A 19,398-nucleotide genomic window follows, 5' to 3' on the forward strand; every position below is an offset into this window, starting at 1 on the left:
GCTCGCGAGGCTGCAGTTCTCTCGAGAGACGGGAGAGAAGGTCCAGGACGACTGCATTCCACAGCGACAGACGCACGCCCGACCCACCGACGACGGCAAGGGCCTCGAGAGATAGAGAGAGAGAGAGAGAGAGAGAGAGAGAGAGGAGATAAAGAGGAAAGGGAACGATACAGGGCAAAGAGCGACGAGGACAGGTGGTAGTAGCACGAGGGGAAGGCAAAGAGGGGGACACAGGAAGGGGTATAGGCGACGAGCTGGACGCGCTCGAGATGCGCGAGTGGGGGGATTGAAGGCGATGCGGGCGCGAGAGGAAGAGGTGAGGGAGGACGCCTTCGAGGCTGTCCTGAGGCGAGTCGAGGCGGGGTAGGCGAGAGAGGGCGAGGTGAGGGGAAGGGCGAGGGCGTCGACCTTTAGTGGAGGGCGAGATAGTTGCTCGGGACGATGCCCTTGGTGCCGTCCGTCTTGCGCGCCTGCCACCACTTGCCCGAGTTGTCGAGAATGTCGAGGATCTCGCCCTTGGCGAACGAGATCTCGTTCGGGTCGTCGGGCGACGCCGAGTCTGTGGCCCGACGAGCGAGAGTTAGTGAGCGTGTCGGGGTGGCGAGCAAAGGAGAGAGAGGAGAGAGAGAGAGGAAGGAGGGGGTGGGACGCACAGGAGTACAGGGCGCGCGCCTTGAGCATCGGCGCGTGGTACTCGCTCGCCGCCTCGCCGAGCAGGCTCGGCTCGGTGCCGGCATGGCTGCCGTCGACTTGCAGGTCGTGCACGCTGACGCTCGTCGCCGGGCCGAGGCGCGAGCCGGTGATGCTCCCTGCGCCACCCTTGGTGCCGGCGTACCCCTGGTACGACACGGGGCCCGACGGGCCCGACATGCCCATGGCCGAGCCGCCGGCGCGCGATGAGGGCCCGCGGCGGTGCGTCGAGAAGCCGGCGACCGACGAGCGCGAAGAGAAGTGCTGCGACGCGCCGAGGTCGAAGATGGTGGCGAACCAGGCGTCGTCTGAGCTGGTGAAGTACATGATCCACAGGATGTCGACAAAGGCGATGAGGATCCAGCCGGCGCCGATCGCGAGGTAGTACGACTCGCTCTGGAAGATGCCGAGGCTGCGGCGAGGGGAGCAAGGCAGGTCAGTCACCGCGCACGCTCAGTTCTCGCCTCGAGGGACTACTCACTTGGCGCCAATGACGGCCATGACGAGGGCGACGGCGAGGAAAATCGAGAGCTGCACGAGGGCGAGAACAAGGATCAGTCCTCTGTCGACCGTCGGGTCCAGAGCGAGTGAGAGGGGCGCACCTGGAAGCGGTTGGCGCCGACCGAGTCGGTCGCGAGCGTCACGAAGACGCCGATGTTGAGGAAGAGCTGGAGGAAGATGCCTGTGGACGAGGAGGGCGCAGAGAGCGGGCGAGGAGAGGGTCCGAAGTGGGGGTGGGAGGGGAACGAGGCAGGGTCAGCCCACATCGCTCGAAACGGCGAGGAGCGAGACGAGGGACGCACCGAACCAAGGCACGCCGACTGCAGAGCCGCCATCGAGCTTGTTGTCTGCGAGCATGCACACCGTCCCGCGGTCAGCTCCTTCCCGGTCCTCGCTGAGCCCGCTCGGGCGAACCACTTGAAGGACGCACACTTGGACTCGAGCACGATCTCTGTGGGAGCGTGTGTACCAGTCAATGTCGGCCTTCGTTCCGCACCTCGACCGCAGGCCCGGACCTCGAGCTCGGCGACGAGAGGAAGAGGAGGCCGAGAGACTCACGGCCGACAAAGGCGGCAAAGAAGCCGGCGGTCGCGACGACGAGGGTGATGAGGAAGCCCGGGTGCGAGAACCTGCAGCAAGGACATCCAACGCGAGGTGAGCGAGTCGCCGAGGGGGGAAAGGGGAGGAGGCCGGGAGGAGGTCGCGCTCGAGAGGAAGGGGGGGGACGTACACCGAAAACTTAAAACCTTAGAGGCTATTTAAGTTGCTGATTTATATTAATTTTATTGTTCAAACATGAGAGCTTAGTACGTGAGAGAGGCTGCGGGAGCACGAGAGGCTGGAGGCCTGGGCGACTGGCGCGGGGGTTGGTGTGGGTGGAACGAGTGACGGGACGGGGGCGACTCGGCGGTGGTGGTAGCTGCGACTGCGGGCCCTGGTGCTGAGGCTCAAACGCAGCTTGTCGGGACGGATGCCAGAGCAAAGGCGGGCTTTCTCTCGCTCCAGAGGGAGGCCGGCCGCCTCGCTCTGGCTCACGAGCTCCCTCTCTCAAAGTGCTGCCTGCCGCTTTCGGACCCTCTTCCCACTTCCGGCGAGCCATTGTCGACGCCGTGCGGGCTCGATTGTTCAGTCCAGCCCCTCGAACGCTACGCCGGCCAGTCCACCGCCGTGCGTCGGCGGCAGCCCCTTCTCCCTCGCCGTCGCCTGCCGCCCCTCGCGCTTCTCGCGCTTGGCCCTCGCCAGCTCCTCCTTCCAGTCGCGCGCCTCCTCGGCCGCACCCTCGTCGTCGTCGTCGCCGCCGTCGACAGCGCGCACGCGCCCCTCGGCCTCGGCTGCCCGCAGCGCCTTGGCTTTGGCGAGCCGCTTCGCTCGCCGCGCCGCCTTCTTCGCCTCGGCGTCCTCCTGCGCCGACCACGCCTTGTTCTTGCCCTTGTTCTCGCCCTTCTTGAACTTCTTGGCCTCGGGCTCGCCGTCGCCGTCGCCCGCAGCCGCACCGGCGGCGTCGTCGGCGGCCACGGCCGCCGCAGCGGCTCGAGCGCGTTTGCGCGACTCGTGCGCCTCGCGCTTGTCCTGCAGCGCCTTGAGGTCCGACTTGCGCTGCTTCTCGCGCACCTTGTCGGCGTAGGCGTACGAGTCCCACTGCGCGCGGCACGTCGGTCGAGGTCAGTCTCGTCGAGGGCTCGGGGCGAGAGGGGAGAGGGAGGGGGGAGGGAGGAACGCGAGGACGCACGTCGACCTCCTCGTCCTGCCACCGCGCCGTGATCTCCTTCTCCTTGCCCTTGAGTTCGGCGACCTTGGGCATGCGCAACAGGGCGAACGACTGGGCGAGCCCGACGAGGTCGAGGTCCTGGAGCCGGAACAGGTACGACGCCTCGTGCTTCGAGTACGAGCGGATCGACGACACGAACGCTTTGACGCCCTGCAGAGAGACCGAGAGAAAGCATGAGCTCTGCGGCAAGGCGTACGAGGGCGAGGGCAGGAGAGAGGGGGACGCACTCGGTCGTGGAGGTCGCGGTCTTTGCGGATCACCTTGTGCATCTCGACGCGCAGCGCCTCGGCCTCGTCCGACAGCGACACGCCGCTCTCCGACTCGTACTCGAACCGCTGCAGCGGGACCTTGCGGACGGCGAGGAAGTCTGTGGGCGGGAGGTGCAGCGGTTCGAGTACGAGTCGGAGAGCGGCGTGTCGCTGTCGGACGAGGCCGAGGCGCTGCGCGTCGAGATGCACAAGCTCTCCTCGCGACCCTGGTTGAGGAGCACGACCGCCTTGCCGCTCCTGCCGGCGCGCGCCGTGCGCCCAACTCGGTGCCCGAACGCGCGAGGATCGACAGGCGGGTCCACCTGGATGACGACGTCGACGTCGGGCAGGTCGAGGCCTCGTGCCGCGACGTCCGTGCACAGGAGCACGCCCGGCGTCGTCGGCGGAAGCGCCGTGAAAGCCGTGAAGGTGGACGAGCGCCGTGTCGGCGACTGCTGGCCGTGGAGCGAGTGGAGCGAGAAGCCGGCGTTGGCGAGCGACGGCGTCGCCGACAGGACCTTGAAGAAGTAATCGACGGCGGCACAGGTCGAAAAGTACACGATGAACTTGCGCGCGCCCGTCTCGCCCTCGTCGGTCGTGAACGCCTCGCGACGGAGGATGCGGAACAGCATGGCGAGGCGCTCGGCGGGCGCGCAGACGACGTAGCCGTTCTGGAGCCTGCAGGGAGGGAGGCGAGAAAGTCAGTGAACTGCTGCGGCGAGAACTAGGGAGGAGAGAGCGCGGCGCACAGGGTCGGAATCTTGCGGTCGCCGGCGGCCTCGGCCTTCTCCTTGCCCTTGGCCGCCTTGGCCTCGACCTTGACGACGACGCGTACAGGGTTGCGCAGGCCGACACGGACGAGTTGGCCGAGGGCGTCGCTCATCGTAGCCGAGAAGAGGCCAGTGCGGCGCTGCTTGGGGAAGTGGTCGAGGAGGCGAGTGAGGGTCGGCGTGAAGCCGAGGTCGAGCAGTCTGCGGGCGCACGTGGGGTCAGTAAGGCGATCGAGCTCGGGGCGAGGGAAGGAAGGGGGCGAGGGAAGCTTGAGGGCGGCTGAGGAAAGGGAGACGGACCGGTCGGCCTCGTCCATGACGAGAATGTCGAGCGCCTTGGTGTCGCCGACGCCAACGCCCGTGCTCCTCCTCGTCTGCCCGCCCTTGCCCTTCTTGCTCATGGCGACGCTGCTGCTGCCGAGCAGGAACTCCTCGAGGCGACCGGGCGTGCCGACGAGGATGTCGGCGCCCGTCTCGAAGAAGGCCTTCTTGTCGTCCTGGAGCGAGTTGCCGCCGATGAGGAGGAGTGCAGGAGCGATGGGCGGGGTGGTAGGCGCAGGAGGGGGCGAGGTCGAAGTCGATGCCGCGTCCGGCGAGGCAGCGGCGGGTTGAGCGTCGAGGAACTGCTGGAAGACGGCGTGGATCTGAATAGCGAGCTCTCTGCAGGCACATGTCAGACCTTGCAGTACACGAGAAACATGGCCAAGGGACGCACCGAGTGGGAGCGATGATGATGGCGCCGACCTCGCGCTTGCTGAGCGGGCGGTCTCGCCTCAACAGCTTCTCGAGGACGGGGATGACGAAGGCGAGCGTCTTGCCGGAACCAGTGACTGCCTGTGGCGCGGGGTGGGCACAGATTAGCTCGCTCACGGAGGTTGAACGAGAGAAGGTGCGCGAGCTCACCTCGACGACGACGTCCTTGTGCTGCATGAAGAGCGGGATCGAGCTCGCCTGGACGGGCGTCATCTGCTCAAAGCCCAGGTCGCGGACGACATCGGCCCTGCGCGGCGGTGGCACATGCCGAGGTGAGCCAAAAAGTCCCGGACGATGAGGACGAGAGGGAGGAGGGGAGAAGCGACTCACACCCAGGGCGTGAGGGCAGGCTTGAGGCGAGTCCAGGGTCCTGCGTAGGACGGCGCAGCTGGTGCACTCATGACTGGCGAGCTGTCGAGCTGTTGCGCGCGAGCTAGAGCTCATCTCCTTTCCTCGTCCCTCTCAGCTCTCTCGTCCTGCTCGACCAACGCGGGCCGGCTCTCGCTCTCACCACCACTTTGCTCGCGTGGCACTCGCGCATCGGTGTCAGCTACGTGCATAGGCTGCCCCTCAGCCGCCTCGCCCCGCCAGTCCCGCTGCGACTCGGAGCCACCTCGCCTCGAAGGCGGATCGTCGAGCACGAGCAGGAGCTCACCGAGCTGCAGCTGGACGGCCTCGCTGGCAGTTCAGACGGGCAGATTGGCTCTTTCGCAGCGCCGAGGAGCTCCGCGCGCAGAAGGGACCGAGGGCCGGCAGAGAACCCGCGCGACTCGGTGGCGGTGAACCACCTCGCTGCTTGCTGGTCTTGGGCCCCGCGGCCGCCAGAGCGGCAGCGCACAGCTCTACTCTCTCTTCCTTCCCGCCCACTCAAGCTACGTCCGCAGGCCATGACCGCGTCGACCTCGCTCCGCCTCGTCCTGCTCGCCGCCGCGTCGTCGGTCGCGCTCGCTGCTTCGGCCGACGTCAACACGGCCACCACGGTGCGTCCTCTTCCTCTCCTTTGTTCCTAGAGTCTCTTGTGCCGGTCGCAAACTGACCCACGAGCCCGACGCAGGCCGACGGCGAGCGCATCATTGCCGGCTACACGCCCTCGGTCGCCCTGTCGTGCGTCGGCATCGCCCTGTTCGGCGCGTCGACCGTCGCCCTGTGGCTCGAGTGGTTCCGCACGGGCCGCAAGCGATACATGCTCACGCTCAACATCGCCATGATCTGTGCGTCCCTCGTCCTCGTTCCTCGAACGAGCGCGGCAGACCAACCTCGCCTCGAGAGCTGACCCTTTCCTCCCTCGCACGGCCCTCTCGACACAGGCATGACGGTCGGCTTCATCCTGCGCATCGTGTATCACTCGAACCTCGACAGTCTCGGCGGGTACATCGCCATGTACATGTTCCTCCTCCTTTCGGTGCGTCCCCTTCCCCTCGTCGTCGTTGGCGAGCGCTCGAGCCGCGCCACGGCCGTGCTCGAGCGCGTGCCCGACGCAGCCCTCCTTTCTCAGTCTCTGGGACCTCGTCGCTCACCCTGCTCGTCTGCCCGCCCGCAGCCCTGCGCGTTCTTGGCCCACAACTACCTCATGCTGTCGCGCCTGTCGCGCGCCATGGGACCCGACGCGACGAGCTGCCTGTTCCTCCCCGCGCACCACGTCGGTACCATCTTCATCTGGAGCGACGTCATCACCTTTTGGATGCAGGCCGCCGGTGGTGGCCTCACCGCGGTCGACAACCCGAGCCTCGTCAAGGCGGGCAAGTACGTCGCCCTCGCCGGCCTCTGCATCCAGCTCGTGTCGTACCTCTTCTTCACGTCGCTCCTGATCGTCTTCTACTCCAACGTGTACGTCTCTCGCGTTTTCTCTGTCCGTGCGCACGCCCAGCCGAGGCTCATCTGCGTCCTCGCCCGTGCCACAGCCGCCGTCGTCACGCGCACCTCGCCCACCCCGCGCAGCCTTTCCGCTTCGGGGCGCACAAATTCTGGTCAAACTCGATGGTGTACGACTGGCGCACGCTCGTCTGGGTCGTCCTCCTGTCGTGCGTCGGCGTCATCACGCGCTCCGCCTTCAGGATCGTCGAGTACTCTGAGGGTGCGTCCCGCTTTCCTCCTTCTGCTCCTCGCGGTCTCGAGACTGACCTCCAATTGCGCCCACAGGCTACTACGGCAAACTCGCGACCTCCGAGGGCTACTTTTACCTCCTCGACGCCCTCCCGCTCTGGCTCGCCATGACGCTCTACGTCTTCTTCTACCCGCCGCGCTTCATCGAGGGCGCTCGCGAGCTCGAGCAGGTCTCGAGCACGCAGTACGCCCTCGAGAACGGCGGCGCGACGGTCGACCGCTACACGACCGAGTCGAGCGAGAAGACGAGCCGGGCCGAGGTGCGCAGGGCCTGAGCGCGAGGGCGGTGCGGCGGCGGGCGGCGTTCGACTTCTCCCGGCCTGTCACTTGTAGCACCACCTTGGCCCTAGATGCTGTGTAACACTGCGACGTGCTCTCTCCTGCCTCGGTTTCCCCGTGCGCTTCCTCCTCGCCGGTCGACCTTCTCAAACCGAGTCGTCGTCGAACCGTCCTGACCTGCGCGTTCCCCTCGGCTTCCCGACCTCGCCTCTTTGCGCACACGACGGAGCTTGAAAAACAGTTCGTCGGCGACGCCCGAGGTACGCACGTCCGCGGCGTCTCCAGCGCCGTGATTGGGCCGTGCCGCACTCTCTCCTCCTCGCTCTTCGCTCTCGACGACATTGGCACCAGTTGCTCGAGCACTCGCTGCATCGACAGCTGCACTGCAGCGTCTGCGCTGTGCGGTGTACGCCTGCCGCCCCAGCTGTCAGCGCGAGCTGCGTCGCGGCTCCCACCCTCGGCCGCCGCCGGCAGCACCGCCGACGACCGCCAGCGCTTCCAGCGAGCGCAGGTCTCGCTGCACGCGGCAGCTCGCTCGAGGAGATACCGGCCCGACTCGGGATCCGCACCCTCTCGCGCGAGCCGGGCAGGCCAGGGTCGGCCTCGCTGCCACTCGTTGCTCGTCGGACCTCGCTACTTTCCTCGAGACTGTCCCCTTTTCTCTTCTCCTCGCTTCGCATGCGGGCTCCACTTGCGGCAGAAGGTGCGCTCCTCGCTTCGCTTCGTCCAGAACGACAGCCTCGTCGCCCAAAATGCTCTCGACCTCGACTTTGCGCCTCCTCGCCCTTTCTGCGCTTTGCACACTCGCCTGCGCAGCGGATGCGGCGGCGGACGAGACAGAGGTGCGCTGCGACCCTTTTACTCAACTTAGTCCGGCCCCAGCGCTCACGCTTGCCCCCTCGACCCTTCCTCCCTCCCTCCCTCACTTCCCGTCTCCTCTTCTCCTCTCCTCTCTTCCAGGAACGAGGGCCTATCGCCGGCTTCGTGCCCAAGCAGGCCCCGTCGGTCGTCGCGGCGGCCCTGTACCTCCTGTCGACCTGCAGTATGTGGCTCAGCTTCCACCGCACGGGCCGGCCCTGGTGGCTCGTCGTCCTCCCGATCGGCATGACCTGCATGGTCGCCGGGTTTGTGCTTCGCTTCTACTACTCGATGGACGAAAACGCGACCAAGTTATCGGTGTATCTGCCGTTCTACGCGTTGCTGCTCCTCTCGGTGAGTCCCTCAAACTTCTCTCTCCTCCTTTCCCTACCCAGCGACCGGTCCCTCTCTGCACCCGAACCCTGCTCATCGCCTCCCTCGCGCAGCCCTGCACCTTCCTCGCGACCGACTACATCCTCCTGCCCCGTCTCGGCCGCGCCATGGGCGAGGAGGTCGCCAAGACGGCCTTCCTCGTCCCGATCCGCTTCCTCCTACGATTTTTCATCTGGTCAGACGTGACGACCTTCTTCGTGAGTCTCATTTCCCCACTATGAAGCCGCCGAGGACGACGAGGTCCGTCTTCGAGCGTCGCCGAGGCTCTCAAAGAAGGGCTCGCGACTCGACTCAACTCAGGGTCAAAGACTGATTGCGCTTCTGATCCACAGATCCAGATGTCGGGAGGCGGCCTTATGGCTGCTGGATCGAGCAAGATGTCCAACCTCGGCACCAAGGTCATGCTCGTCGGCCTCGTCGCCCAGACTCTCTCGTTCATCTTCTTCACGGTCATTCTCGTCGTCTTTGGGCTCCGAGTGTGCGTTCATCTTCAAGCCCTCTGTCGAGGCGGTCAAACAAGGACCTGACAAGCTTCCTCGCACAGGTACCGCAACCACATGCACCTCGTGCGGCCGACCGAGCCCTGGCGGCCAACGCGCTTCAACCCTCTCGCGGCGGCGCCGGTCAGCGACTGGCGGCTCCTGTACTGGATCCTCGTCGTCAACTGTGTGTGCATCATCGTTCGGAGCATCTTCCGCACGATCGAGTCGGCGCAAGGGTGCGTCGACAGCCCGCGCTCAGGCCTCTCTTTTGACCTTCTCAAGTTGACCTCGATGCCGCCCGCAGCCACGACGGGTACCTCGCAACACACGAGGGCTACTTCTACATGTTCGACGCCCTCCCTCTCTGGATCGCCATGACCCTGCTCGCCTACTGCTGGCCGCCTCGCGTGTTCGACGGCCTCACCCTCGTCGACGGCGTCTCGCCGTTCAGCAACCGGCACGTCGCCTTTGCGCACGTGGGCAGGACGCCCGAGGACCGTCGGGCGATGGTGTACGGCGAGATTGGCGACGAGCACGACGGCAAAGGGTGGGCGCCCGAGCCGGTGAAGCTCGGGACCTACGACTCGTACCGGCACTGAGCCCGCGGGTCGCTCGTCGCCGTTGCGCCGCTTTCCCGTCCCTCGAGCTCGACCGCCTAGATCCTCCTTCCTACACGCAGAAGAGCCTCGTCCTCTCTCGCAGATAGACCCTTTTCCCTCCTCGCACTCTCTTTCACCTCTAGTTTTCCCCACGCGCCACGTTGTAACACTCTCTGTCCCTCGTTCCTCCTCACCACAAGCTAGAGAGCTCTTGAAAGCCCGAGCATCCGTCAGAGAGAACGGCGAGAGAGGCTTCTTCCTCAGCGAGATTTCGACCTGTCGCAAGAAGGCTCGACCGCTAGCGCTTCGGCTCTCTCTTGCAGACTCGCACTCTCAGCTCTTCTCAGAAAGGAGTATTCGAGACGACAAAGTGGCATTTACAACGACTGCTCACAGGCGACGGCTCAAGCCGACTCCTCGAAAGCGGTAAAGCCGATCGTGCGGTTGAACACCCAGCCGTTGAACAGCGCGAGCGCCTCCTTAGGCTTGTCGTACGGGACCTGTGGGCGTGCGAGGTGTCAGTCACGAGTACGCCGGCGGGGCCGCCATCGACTTTGCCCGAGAAGGACGAGGCCGCTCGTCGTCTCGCCCGCCGTGCAAGACAGACGCCGAGGCCGAGAAAGAGGACAGAGAGAGAGGGACGCACAAAATGTCCCGCACCGTCGACGCCGGCGAGCGCAAAGTTGTCGACCTGGCGATACTCGCCCGCTCGGACCGTCTCGTTGCCGACCCGCGCGAGCTCGTCCGAGGCGTACCACGGGCGCAAGGGCTCGTTGCTGAACTTGTCGCCGTGAGCCCAAGCGAGGTGGCTCGCCCAGTCGGCGTTGCCGAGCCAGTTGCAGCTGCGGGAGGGGCGGGCGAAGGTAGGCGAGGGCGAGGGGAGGGAGGAGGAGGCGCAAGGTGGACGGTGAGCTCGCTCGAAGGCGCATCGACGCAGGGGGTGGAAGTGATGGAGAGAGATAGAGAGCGAGGGCGCACATGTAGTCGAGGGTGCCGACGTAAAGCAGAGTCGCGACGCCGTTGTCGAGAAGGTCGGCGACCTGGTGGAAGCTCGGGCGGACCCTGCGACGGCGACAAAAGAGTCAGGGCTGCGGCTCATCCACACGAGCAGACAGCGAGAGGGGCGCACTGGTCGCCCGACAAGGTAAAGTGCTCGAAGACCTTGTCGCTGCAGCCGACGAACTTCTTGACGCCGTGACCGTGCGGGTCGAGGTCGACGCCGAGCTCGTGCCGGACCGACTCGCTGCGTGACACCGCAAGGGCGTCATTCAGTCGTCCGATAGAGAGCCCGGTGCGCGACGAGGAAGAGAGAGTAGGGAAGAAGGAGGAGCGAGAGAAGGAGGAAGAGGAGGAAGGAGAGGCGGACGCACGTGTTGAGCCAGCGCTCGATCCACTTGTTCTCGACATAGTCGCCAAACTTGCGCATGTTGAACGGGCTGCGGCCCGTCGAGTCGTACTGCGCCGTGACCCTGCTCTCGCAGTAAACCGACGCCGAAACGCACAGGGACGACACGTGCGGGCGTTCTGTGCGGCGGCGAGACGAGGATGGGGGAGGAACGAGAGCGGGTCAGCTTGGTGAGTCGTGACGTCGACGGCAAGAGAGAGTGGAGAACGAGAGACGCGCCGTAGCAGGCCTTGACGAGGCTTTGGCACGCCGGCAGCGCTCGAGCCATCTGGTCGCACGAGCGTTGGTCGAGGAAGGGCCCGCCCATCTTGTCCGTGCAGACAGTCGGGTGGTAGGACGCGTACTGTCGGAGCGGGTCGGTGCTGCGGGGCGTCAAGCTGTCAGTCCGGCGACGCTGTGCGCGCTTTGAGGAAGGAGGACGACGCACAAGCCGTTGCCGATGAGGACCGACGCGAGGTTGATCTGGGTCAGGCCGCGCTCGTCGGCATGCTCGTTCTGCTTGCAGATGTAGTCGGCGAACACGGGGATGTAGCGCCCGCCGTACGACTCGCCGGCGATGTGGAACTCGCTGCGAGGGATCGAGGACAGGGTCAGTAGGTCGATATCGGGCTTCGAGGGAGGGGGAACGTGGACGCACGAGTTGCTGAACTTGTCTGCGTACTCGTGGAAGAAGATCTGGAGGAAGGCGTAGATCTGGCGCGAGGAAAGCGGTCAATTCCGCCTCGTTCTCAACCGAGAGGAGGCCGACCGACTCACGTCTCGAGCAGCCGCCTCGGTCGTCCACACGCCCTCGTCGTGTTTGTCGGCGTACGAGTAGCCGACGCCGACAGGCTGATCGAGGAAGATGATCGAGGCGTTGTTGTTCCAGCTGCGCGACGGGGAGGGAGAGGGGCCGGCGGCAGCGGGACGTGTAGGGTAAGGGAGCGGGCAAAGCGAGGCGAGGGTGATCGTGTAGGTGAGGGAGAAAGGAGGGCAAGGGCGTGAGTGTCACCTCTTCGAGGAGGAGAAGAGGGGGAGAGGAGGGACGCACGAGTGAGGGTTGAAGACCGGGTCCTCTCCCGACGGCCTCGCCCGGCAGGGGCCGAGTTCTTGCAGCAGACCGGTGAACGAGGAGCATCCGGGACCGCCGTTGAGCCTGCAGGGGGGGAGCGCGGGGTCAGCGACGAGTCGACGAGGAAGAGGAGGGACCGGGCCGGGAGGAAGGTGGGCGCACCAGAGGACGACCGGGTCACTCGAGGGGTCGTTGCGCGAGTCGAACTGCCAGAAGAAGTGGTGGTGGCCCTGGTCGTTGTCGATGTAGCCAGAAGTCTGGTTGACGTCGGGGTCGCACAGCTCTCGCGGGTGCTTGACGCGCAGGCGGTGGGTCGGCAAGTGCGGGTGGCTCAAGGTCGAGATCTGGCTATCGACAGTGAGGGCGAGGTGCTGCTGCTGCTGCTCGTGGTCGTGGGCGGGCGCTGCGGGCGCAAAGACGGCCTGGGCGGGGAAGTCGTGGCCGATGCGAGGGAGGGCGAGTGCGAGGCGGGCGGTCGCAGCAAAGGCGAGCACGGCTGCAGTGGGAGGCAGCATGGCGAGCGAGGCGGTGTGAAGCGCTCTCTCAGGTCGTGCGAGGACGGCGTGGAGAGGGAGAGCGGACAGCGATGAGGACTTGCTCGAGGTGGAGGGCGACTCAGATCGCAAATGGCGCCCGGCCGAGCCCAAACCGGCAAGTGCTGGCTGCTCGGTAGAACTCGCTCAACCTGGCAGCTCGTCTGCTCGTTCCACCACCGCGCACTCGCTCGTCAGATCCGCTCAGAGCTTCACTGCGCCTCAGCACGAGCGCTCGGTAGCCCCCATCGCCCTCGGCCCCTCGCCCGGACCCGCCTGCGCCGCGCCGAGCCTCCTCCACCCACTCCGTCCTCGTCGACCACTTCGACCGTCCAACCTCGCCGTACACCTCCTTCAGCCCAGCACCAGAGCCCGCCTTTCGCAAGGGCCACCGGCGAAACGGGCCATGGCCGACCCGCCGCTCGCCCTCACCTACGTCGCCCCGGCCCTCAACCTCCCGCCCTGGCTCAGCTACACCTCGTCGCCGACCGCGACCATCCTCGCCGCCTACACGGTCGCGACCCTCGCCGCAGACGGTGTTCCGACCCTCATCACCGGCGCCGTCGAGATCACACGCTACGAGACGGTCCTCCTCCAGCTGGCCATCACGGTCGACTCGGCGGCCGACGTTCGAGGGCAGGACCTCGGCGACCTGTACACGACGGCCGGCGGCACCGAGACCGAGACCGTCGTCAACGAGTACGGCGGCACGAGGCGCTTCACCCTCGGCGCGGGCGAGACGTCGGCCGCCGCCGCACCGACCTCGCCGAGCGCGACCGCTACGCCCTCTCGCGCCAGTGCCACGACCTCGCCGGGTGCGCCAAGTGCATCGCAAGGTGCCTCCATCGAGCCGACAGGTGCGCCTTGCCCGCTTTCCCTCTACCTCGTAGTCGTTGTGGACGTTTGACTGAATCACCTCCTCGCGCCGCCTTCGCAGCTCCACCGTCTTCCAGCGATCCTCCCAGCGCGCAGCTGTCGCCCTCAACCGCCTCAAGACCGACATCTTCAGCACCGTCAGCTACGACAAGCTCAAAGGCGGCGCCGGAAGATGGTGCGTCCTCGCTCCCCCCGCCCTCTCTCGTCGGAAAGGCGGACTGACCACCTCTCCTCGCAGCCCTTTCATCCGCCAAGCAAGCTCAAGCGTCTTTATCGTCGGCGTTGGCGTCTGCAACGAGGGCGTCGTCGCTGGACCCGCAAGCCGTCTCGAGCCTGTCGAGCGCTTTGGCCTCGGCCTCGTCTGGTGCGTTCTCGCCTCTCGACCCAGTTCTTCGGTCGAGCTTTAGGGCCTGACATCTCTCCTGCAGCTGCTGCCGCAGTTTCGAGCCTTTCAGCGACCTCGTCCGCCGCAACGCCGACGACCAACCTCGTGTCGAGCTCTTCGCCCTCCTCGATCACCCCTTCTTCGTCCTCTCCCGTCGACTCGACCAACGCCTCCTCCTCCTCTCTTCCCTCTTCTGCGGCCGACGCTTCCGCCGCACGTTCCGGGTCCCTCACGGGCTCGCAACTCGCCGCCGCCATCGCCGCCCCGATCTGCTTCTTCTTCCTCGTCATCGCCCTCCTCCTCCTCTGCTGCTGCTGCGCCCGACGGCGTCGCCGACGACGGGCAGATCGTGGTCTCGCCGAGGAGCACGGCCTGTTGGGCGGTGCTGGCGCGGGCGCTGGTGGCGGCGGCCGCCACGGCTCGCCGAGCGGCATCATGTGGGAATGGGTGCCGCACCGGCGCCCGTCCGAGCCGAATGGGCGCACCTCGCGAGCGAGCATCCGCAGCGTCCTCTCGCGAGCGACGGGCGGGCTCCTCGGGGGCGCGGCGGGCAGGTCGACGCGGTCGGGCTCCACGCCCGGGAGCAGCCCTCGAGACGCTCGCGAGCGAGGCTTCCTCGCCTCCTCGGGCGGCAACGCCACGTCCGAAGAGCGTGCAGCTCTCGGGCCTGGGCAGTACGGGCCGGCGGGCGAGGCCGACGTGGCAGAGGGTGTCGGCCCGTCGACGCCGCTCCTCGGCGTCGAGTCGCCCGAGCGCAGCTCGCCAGAAGAGCCGTCGCGGTCCCCTCGCGTCCATTACCTCGACTTTAACGCCCGTCCGACGGTCGCCGTGCCGTTCGAGGACGTCGATCTCGCCTCGCCTCGACCCGACGCCGCGGGCAGCTTTGGCTCGCCGCCGCGCGAGATGCAGCAGACGAGGACCCGCCCTGTCGCCCTTCCTCTCCTCCCACCCATACCCTCGACCAACGGCGCTCTTCGCCTCTCGACCCTGTACGACCCACCCGTCATCACGCACCTACCGCCGTCGCCCTCGTCGTACGAGCCGCCTCCTCTCGGCGCGCCTCGCCGCCTCGACGTCTCGAGCGGCGACCTGGACGACGTGAGCAGCATGAGCGACGGGCACAAGCGCGACACGCGGCTCGGCTACCTGAGCTGGACGCAGGGCGGTGGCGGCGAGTCGGACAACGAGCGCGCCGTGTCCGGGTACGGCCCCGAGCTCACGCCGCCGCAGACGCCCGAGGACGAGGAGCCCGGGCTTCGTGTGGGCGGTGACGACGACGACGACTCGCTCGACGGCGGACCGATGCTGTCGACGCGGCCGGGCGCCTTGAGAAGGAGCTTCAGCTCGGAGCTGAGCGAGACGGGCGTTCCGGACAGCGCTCTCTTCCTCAACGGTGCGCATTCGTTCTTTCTCTCGTTCGTCTACTCTCTTCGCCGAGCGACCGACTGACCGTCATCCGCCACACAGACCCTCGCTGGACCGGCGCCCGACAACCTTCCCCGCCGCCCTTTTCCTCGTTCGAGCCGACCGCCACCTCGTCCATCTCGTACGACCCGCCCATCTTCATCCATCGTCAGGCGCCGCACGATGTCGAGGTCGGTCTGCGCCCCCAATCCCATCCTCGGCACAGCGCCACGTCGGGCACGACCGACTCGCTGTCGAGATACGACGACGGGTCGTCACTTGCGCCGTCGGCCTTCCCCCTCGACTCGCCCCTCGTCTACCCGTCGCCTCGGTTCGGCGTCCCGCACTTGGCCTCGGCCTCGGCGGTATCGGCGTCGCGCAACCGCACGGTCGGGCGCGAGCGCAGCGTCGAGAGCGGCCTGAGCCTCGAGCGCATCGCGGCGAGCTTCGGCAGCGTCAAGGACGGGCTGGGATCGGGCCTCGGGTTCGACTTTGGCGGCGAGGGCGGCGGGAGCCGGCGCAGTGTTGGGCGGAACAGGGAGATCTCGACCGAGTCGATGACGGACCCGTGCGTCCTCTCTCTCTCTCTCCCTCTTCTCTCTCTCGGGCTTTCCTGCGCCCTGTACCCAGTCACTGACTCAGTCTCTGCACGTTGGCCAACAGCTTCCAGCACCCGTACTCGTCCTTCCAGCGGCGACTTCCCTCGCTCCCTTCTCCCGCCAATACGCCACCCCGGCACCCTCTCCACAGCCGCTCGTCCCAGTCGCTCCGTCGACCGCACTCGCAGCCCTCCCTCATCTTCCAGTCGATCCCGGAGACGTCGCCGGAGCAAGGCGCGGCGACGGCGGCGGCCGTTCGACGGTACGTCGACCCGTACGCAGACGGCGAAGAGAGCCTCCTCGACGCAGACGAGTACGGTGGAGGGTACGGCGATGCGTATGTCGGAGGAGCGAAGCGGTGGATGGGCGTGTCGAGCCGGGTCAGCGTCGAGGAGTGAGGCGGGGAGGAACGAGCGGCGAGTTGGACTGGAGGGCGTTCGGGTGTACTGTGCATCGCCTCTGTTCGTTCATCTATTGCATTGCATTCATCTGACGCTGTTCACGCGACGCTGCAGGCCCTGCAGCGAGCACGAGAGGCTGCACTTCAGTTTGAGAAGGTCGACTTTGGAGCCGCGGAAGCGAGTACAAGATGGCCAAAAGAGCCTCGAGCGCTACCGCTTGATTGAAGAGAGCGCAACGAGCAAGCTTTGTACGAGTCACGCAGAGAGAAGACCATCGCGGTCACGAGCGAGCAGAGTCGGCGCTAAATCCCCGAGTCGAACGCTCTCCCACGGGGACGAGCTGCCGTACGCTTTGCTCTCTCAGTCCACAAGTCATCGACAGCTTGTGCGGGCAAGAAACCCGCTGCGCAAGAGCGAGCCGCCGTGTCGCAGGCGAGCTTCAGAGTCTCGGCTCGAGGAGGGGAGAGGGCGACGGCGGCGGCTCCCTCCCATCAAGCTCCGCCCGCTCCAGCGCCAGGGCAGCATCTGCACTCGCTGCCGACTGCCTCGCTGTGCCCGCCCACACCCACCGCGCTCCACCGCCGAGCCGCACCAGCCGAGCCGTCTCGCCCGACCTCGACGACTGGGCAGCTCCTCGCGCCCGCCGCGCCCGCCGAGGCGCTCCAGCGACCAGGCCCGTCCGCGCGCGAGCTCGACTTGAGCACTCGCTAGCCTCAGACCCGCGTCGATGGCCTTCCTGCGGCGGTGGCAGGGCGGCCCTGGCCCCGCCGCTCAGGGCGGCACCCCGGCTGTCGCGCCCGGCGCAGCGACCACGGCGGCCGGTCCGCCTGTCGAGTGGCACGCAGAAGCTCCCGGCGAGCGGTACTATGGCCTCGAGAATGTGCGTCCTCGTCCTCCCCTCCCTCGCTCGTCCCCGCCCGCCGGCCTGCCTCTTCCCCCCGCCGACACCGAAGCCGGCGGATCAGCGGCGGCCGTGCCGTCAGCCTGGTCGCCCAGCACGTACTGAATCTCTCTTGCTCCCCCTCCTCTGTGCAGTTCGGCAACACCTGGTCCGTCTCACCCACCCTCAATCTCGCCATCGACCCTCCCGGTCTTCTCGAGCTGACACGCTTCTCCCCCACAGCTACGCCAACTCGGTCCTCCAGTCGCTGTACTTCTCCAAGCCGTTCCGACAGCTCGTCGAGTCGTACCACCCGTACGGCACCGATCCTCCCTCTCCACCACCCCCACTCGTCCCTGCGGCGCCGGCCTCGCCGGACCCGTCGCCGGCACCTTCCGACCCGCCCGCATCCTCGTCCTCTGCATCGTCCGCCCTCGCCGCCCTGTCGTCCGCCAGTCGCGCCGCCAAGGCCGTCGGCAACGCCCTCAGCACGCCCTACGTCCCGACCGCGATGCCGCCCGCCGCCCGCCGCTCCCCGCCCTCGCGACAAGGGACGGCCAACGGCAGCGGGCGAGGCAACATCTTTGGCCCGCACAAGCGCCAGAGCTCGGTCGCCGAGTCGGCGTCGTCGGGCGGCGAGCCGGGCGGGTTCTCGGGCGGCGCGTCGCTCGCCCAGCAGACGACCAACTCGTCCTTTACCGGCGTCGGTACGCCGCTCGTCGCCGCAGGCGGTGCCCTCGCTCGAGAAGTGACGTCGGCCGAGACGACGCTCCTCACGACGCTGCGCGACCTGTTCAGCACCATCTCGCGCCAGCCCAAGTCGATCGGCACGGTCGCGCCTCAGGCCTTCATCAACCAGCTCAAGCGCGACAACGAGTTCTTCCGCAGCACGCTGCACCAGGACGCGCACGAGTTCCTCAACTTTCTCATCAACTCGGTCGCCGAGGCGCTCGAGCGCGACGAGAAGAAGCGTGCGGCGGACGAGGGTCGGGCCCCGAGTGCGTCCTCGCCCTCTCTCTCTGGCTCGTTCACGGCCTCAGACTTACGCCTCTCGCCCTCGCAGGCATGGTCGGCACCGGGTTCGGCGCGCACGCCAAGACGTGGGTCCACTCGCTGTTCGAGGGCATCCTCACCAACGAGACAAGGTGCTTGACCTGCGAGACGGTGCGCCCTCCTTCCGCCTCTTCTTCGTGACGGACCTCCCGTCGCTCACGCTCGTTTCTCGGACAGGTCACTTCTCGCGACGAGGCGTTCCTGGACCTGTCGATCGACATCGAGCAGAACTCGTCCGTCACGGCGTGTCTGCGTCAGTTCAGCGCGTCCGAGATGCTGTGCCAGCGCAACAAGTTCTCGTGCGACAAGTGCTGCGGCCTTCAAGAAGCCGAGAAGCGGTGCGTCCCCTTTCTCTCTCTCTGGCCCTCTCTCGGTCGCCGTCGTCCTCGAGCTCATGCCGGTCGAGCACGTTTCGCAGGATGAAGATCAAGAAGCTGCCCAACATCCTCGCGCTCCACCTCAAGCGATTCAAGTACGAGGAGTCGCTCCAGAGGCACGTCAAGCTCACGTACCGCGTCGTGTTCCCGTTCGAGCTGCGCCTGTTCAACACGGCCGACGACGTGTCGGACCCGGACCGCCTGTACGAGCTGTGGGCCATCGTCGTGCACATCGGCGTCGGTCCGCACCACGGGCACTACATCACGATCGTCAAGTCGGGCAAACGGTGGATCGTGTTCGACGACAACAACGTGTACCCGATCGAGCAGCACGACATCTCGCGCTTCTTCGGCGACACGCCCGGGTCCGGCAGCGGCTACGTCCTCTTCTACCAGGCCGTCGACTTTGACTGGGCCGGGGTCGACCTGCCGGTCCCGCAGACGCCGTCGGTCGCCGGTACGACGACGACCAACCGCGAGCGGGCCCAGACGACGAGCTCGGTCTCGACGGGCGGGCTCGCGCCCTCGTCGGTCGACGACGGCGTGCCCGCCGTCCCTCCACTGCCAGCAGCCGCCATCCCCTCGCCGCCAGCTGCGCCCGGCGTACCTCTGCCGTCGCCCCGGCCCGTACCCGTCGCCCTCGTCAACCCGACCGCCGAGCCCGACTTCCCTGCCCCTCCTCCCGCCGCCGCGGCCTCGCCCCGCTCCGTCTCGGGCTCGGCCTCGCTGTCCCTGTCGACCTCGAACGGGCCCTCGTCGTCGCCGCAGCAGCGCAAGACGAGCGTCGCGTCCATGTCGGGCAGCTCGGTCGACGTGCCCGGCGGCGACCTGAACGGCGGCGGCGGCGGCGTCGGCGGCGGCGACAAGGAGCGCAAGGACAGCACGGGCGCGTGGTCGGGCCTGCGCGGCAAGTTCGGCCGCACCAAGTCGCACTCGTCGTCGACGCCCAAGGAGCGGCGCATGTCGCTCACGCCCGGCTCGGCGACGCTC

General features: G+C 67.0%; 5 protein-coding genes across 5 annotated transcripts; 3 read left to right on the plus strand and 2 right to left on the minus strand.

Moving 5' to 3' along the window:
* Window positions 1-105: 105 nt before the first annotated feature.
* On the minus strand, window positions 106-5,131 carry RHOBADRAFT_52402 (uncharacterized protein; the record flags this gene model as incomplete). The annotated part of the gene is made up of 16 exons (XM_018416321.1): window positions 106-559; window positions 654-1,102; window positions 1,172-1,221; window positions 1,293-1,372; window positions 1,494-1,538; window positions 1,622-1,642; window positions 1,750-1,820; window positions 2,336-2,829; window positions 2,921-3,109; window positions 3,187-3,326; window positions 3,434-3,885; window positions 3,957-4,178; window positions 4,278-4,637; window positions 4,693-4,811; window positions 4,881-4,977; window positions 5,061-5,131. The coding sequence occupies 16 exons, from the start codon at window positions 5,129-5,131 to the stop codon at window positions 411-413; spliced, it is 3,009 nt and encodes a 1,002-aa protein (XP_018272437.1). The 3' UTR covers window positions 106-410.
* A 486-nt stretch (window positions 5,132-5,617) lies between these two features.
* On the plus strand, window positions 5,618-9,636 carry RHOBADRAFT_52403 (uncharacterized protein; the record flags this gene model as incomplete). The annotated part of the gene is made up of 11 exons (XM_018416322.1): window positions 5,618-5,710; window positions 5,785-5,941; window positions 6,038-6,132; window positions 6,271-6,557; window positions 6,632-6,804; window positions 6,870-7,093; window positions 8,073-8,324; window positions 8,417-8,560; window positions 8,696-8,841; window positions 8,908-9,081; window positions 9,150-9,636. 11 exons carry the CDS (start codon window positions 5,618-5,620, stop codon window positions 9,442-9,444), a joined length of 2,040 nt encoding a protein of 679 aa, XP_018272438.1. The 3' UTR covers window positions 9,445-9,636.
* Window positions 9,637-9,795: 159 nt separating this feature from the next.
* On the minus strand, window positions 9,796-12,415 carry RHOBADRAFT_52404 (uncharacterized protein; the record flags this gene model as incomplete). Its single annotated transcript, XM_018416323.1, has 11 exons — window positions 9,796-9,944; window positions 10,091-10,286; window positions 10,423-10,506; window positions 10,574-10,687; window positions 10,815-10,968; window positions 11,069-11,211; window positions 11,277-11,417; window positions 11,487-11,542; window positions 11,606-11,717; window positions 11,880-11,984; window positions 12,063-12,415. 11 exons carry the CDS (start codon window positions 12,413-12,415, stop codon window positions 9,849-9,851), a joined length of 1,554 nt encoding a protein of 517 aa, XP_018272439.1. The 3' UTR covers window positions 9,796-9,848.
* A 424-nt stretch (window positions 12,416-12,839) lies between these two features.
* On the plus strand, window positions 12,840-16,095 carry RHOBADRAFT_42722 (uncharacterized protein; the record flags this gene model as incomplete). Its single annotated transcript, XM_018414102.1, has 6 exons — window positions 12,840-13,248; window positions 13,406-13,484; window positions 13,548-13,673; window positions 13,757-15,087; window positions 15,162-15,666; window positions 15,762-16,095. The coding sequence occupies 6 exons, from the start codon at window positions 12,840-12,842 to the stop codon at window positions 16,093-16,095; spliced, it is 2,784 nt and encodes a 927-aa protein (XP_018272440.1).
* An 881-nt stretch (window positions 16,096-16,976) lies between these two features.
* RHOBADRAFT_35025 (uncharacterized protein) lies at window positions 16,977-18,900 on the plus strand (the record flags this gene model as incomplete). Its single annotated transcript, XM_018413248.1, has 5 exons — window positions 16,977-17,330; window positions 17,742-17,949; window positions 18,042-18,142; window positions 18,209-18,369; window positions 18,450-18,900. Coding segments are annotated over 5 exons (1,275 nt in total), but the record flags the coding sequence as incomplete, so codon positions are not given.
* Window positions 18,901-19,398: the final 498 nt, after the last annotated feature.

The sequence above is a fragment of the Rhodotorula graminis genome (assembly GCF_001329695.1).
Source record: "Rhodotorula graminis WP1 unplaced genomic scaffold RHOBAscaffold_4, whole genome shotgun sequence".
NCBI lineage: Eukaryota > Fungi > Basidiomycota > Microbotryomycetes > Sporidiobolales > Sporidiobolaceae > Rhodotorula > Rhodotorula graminis.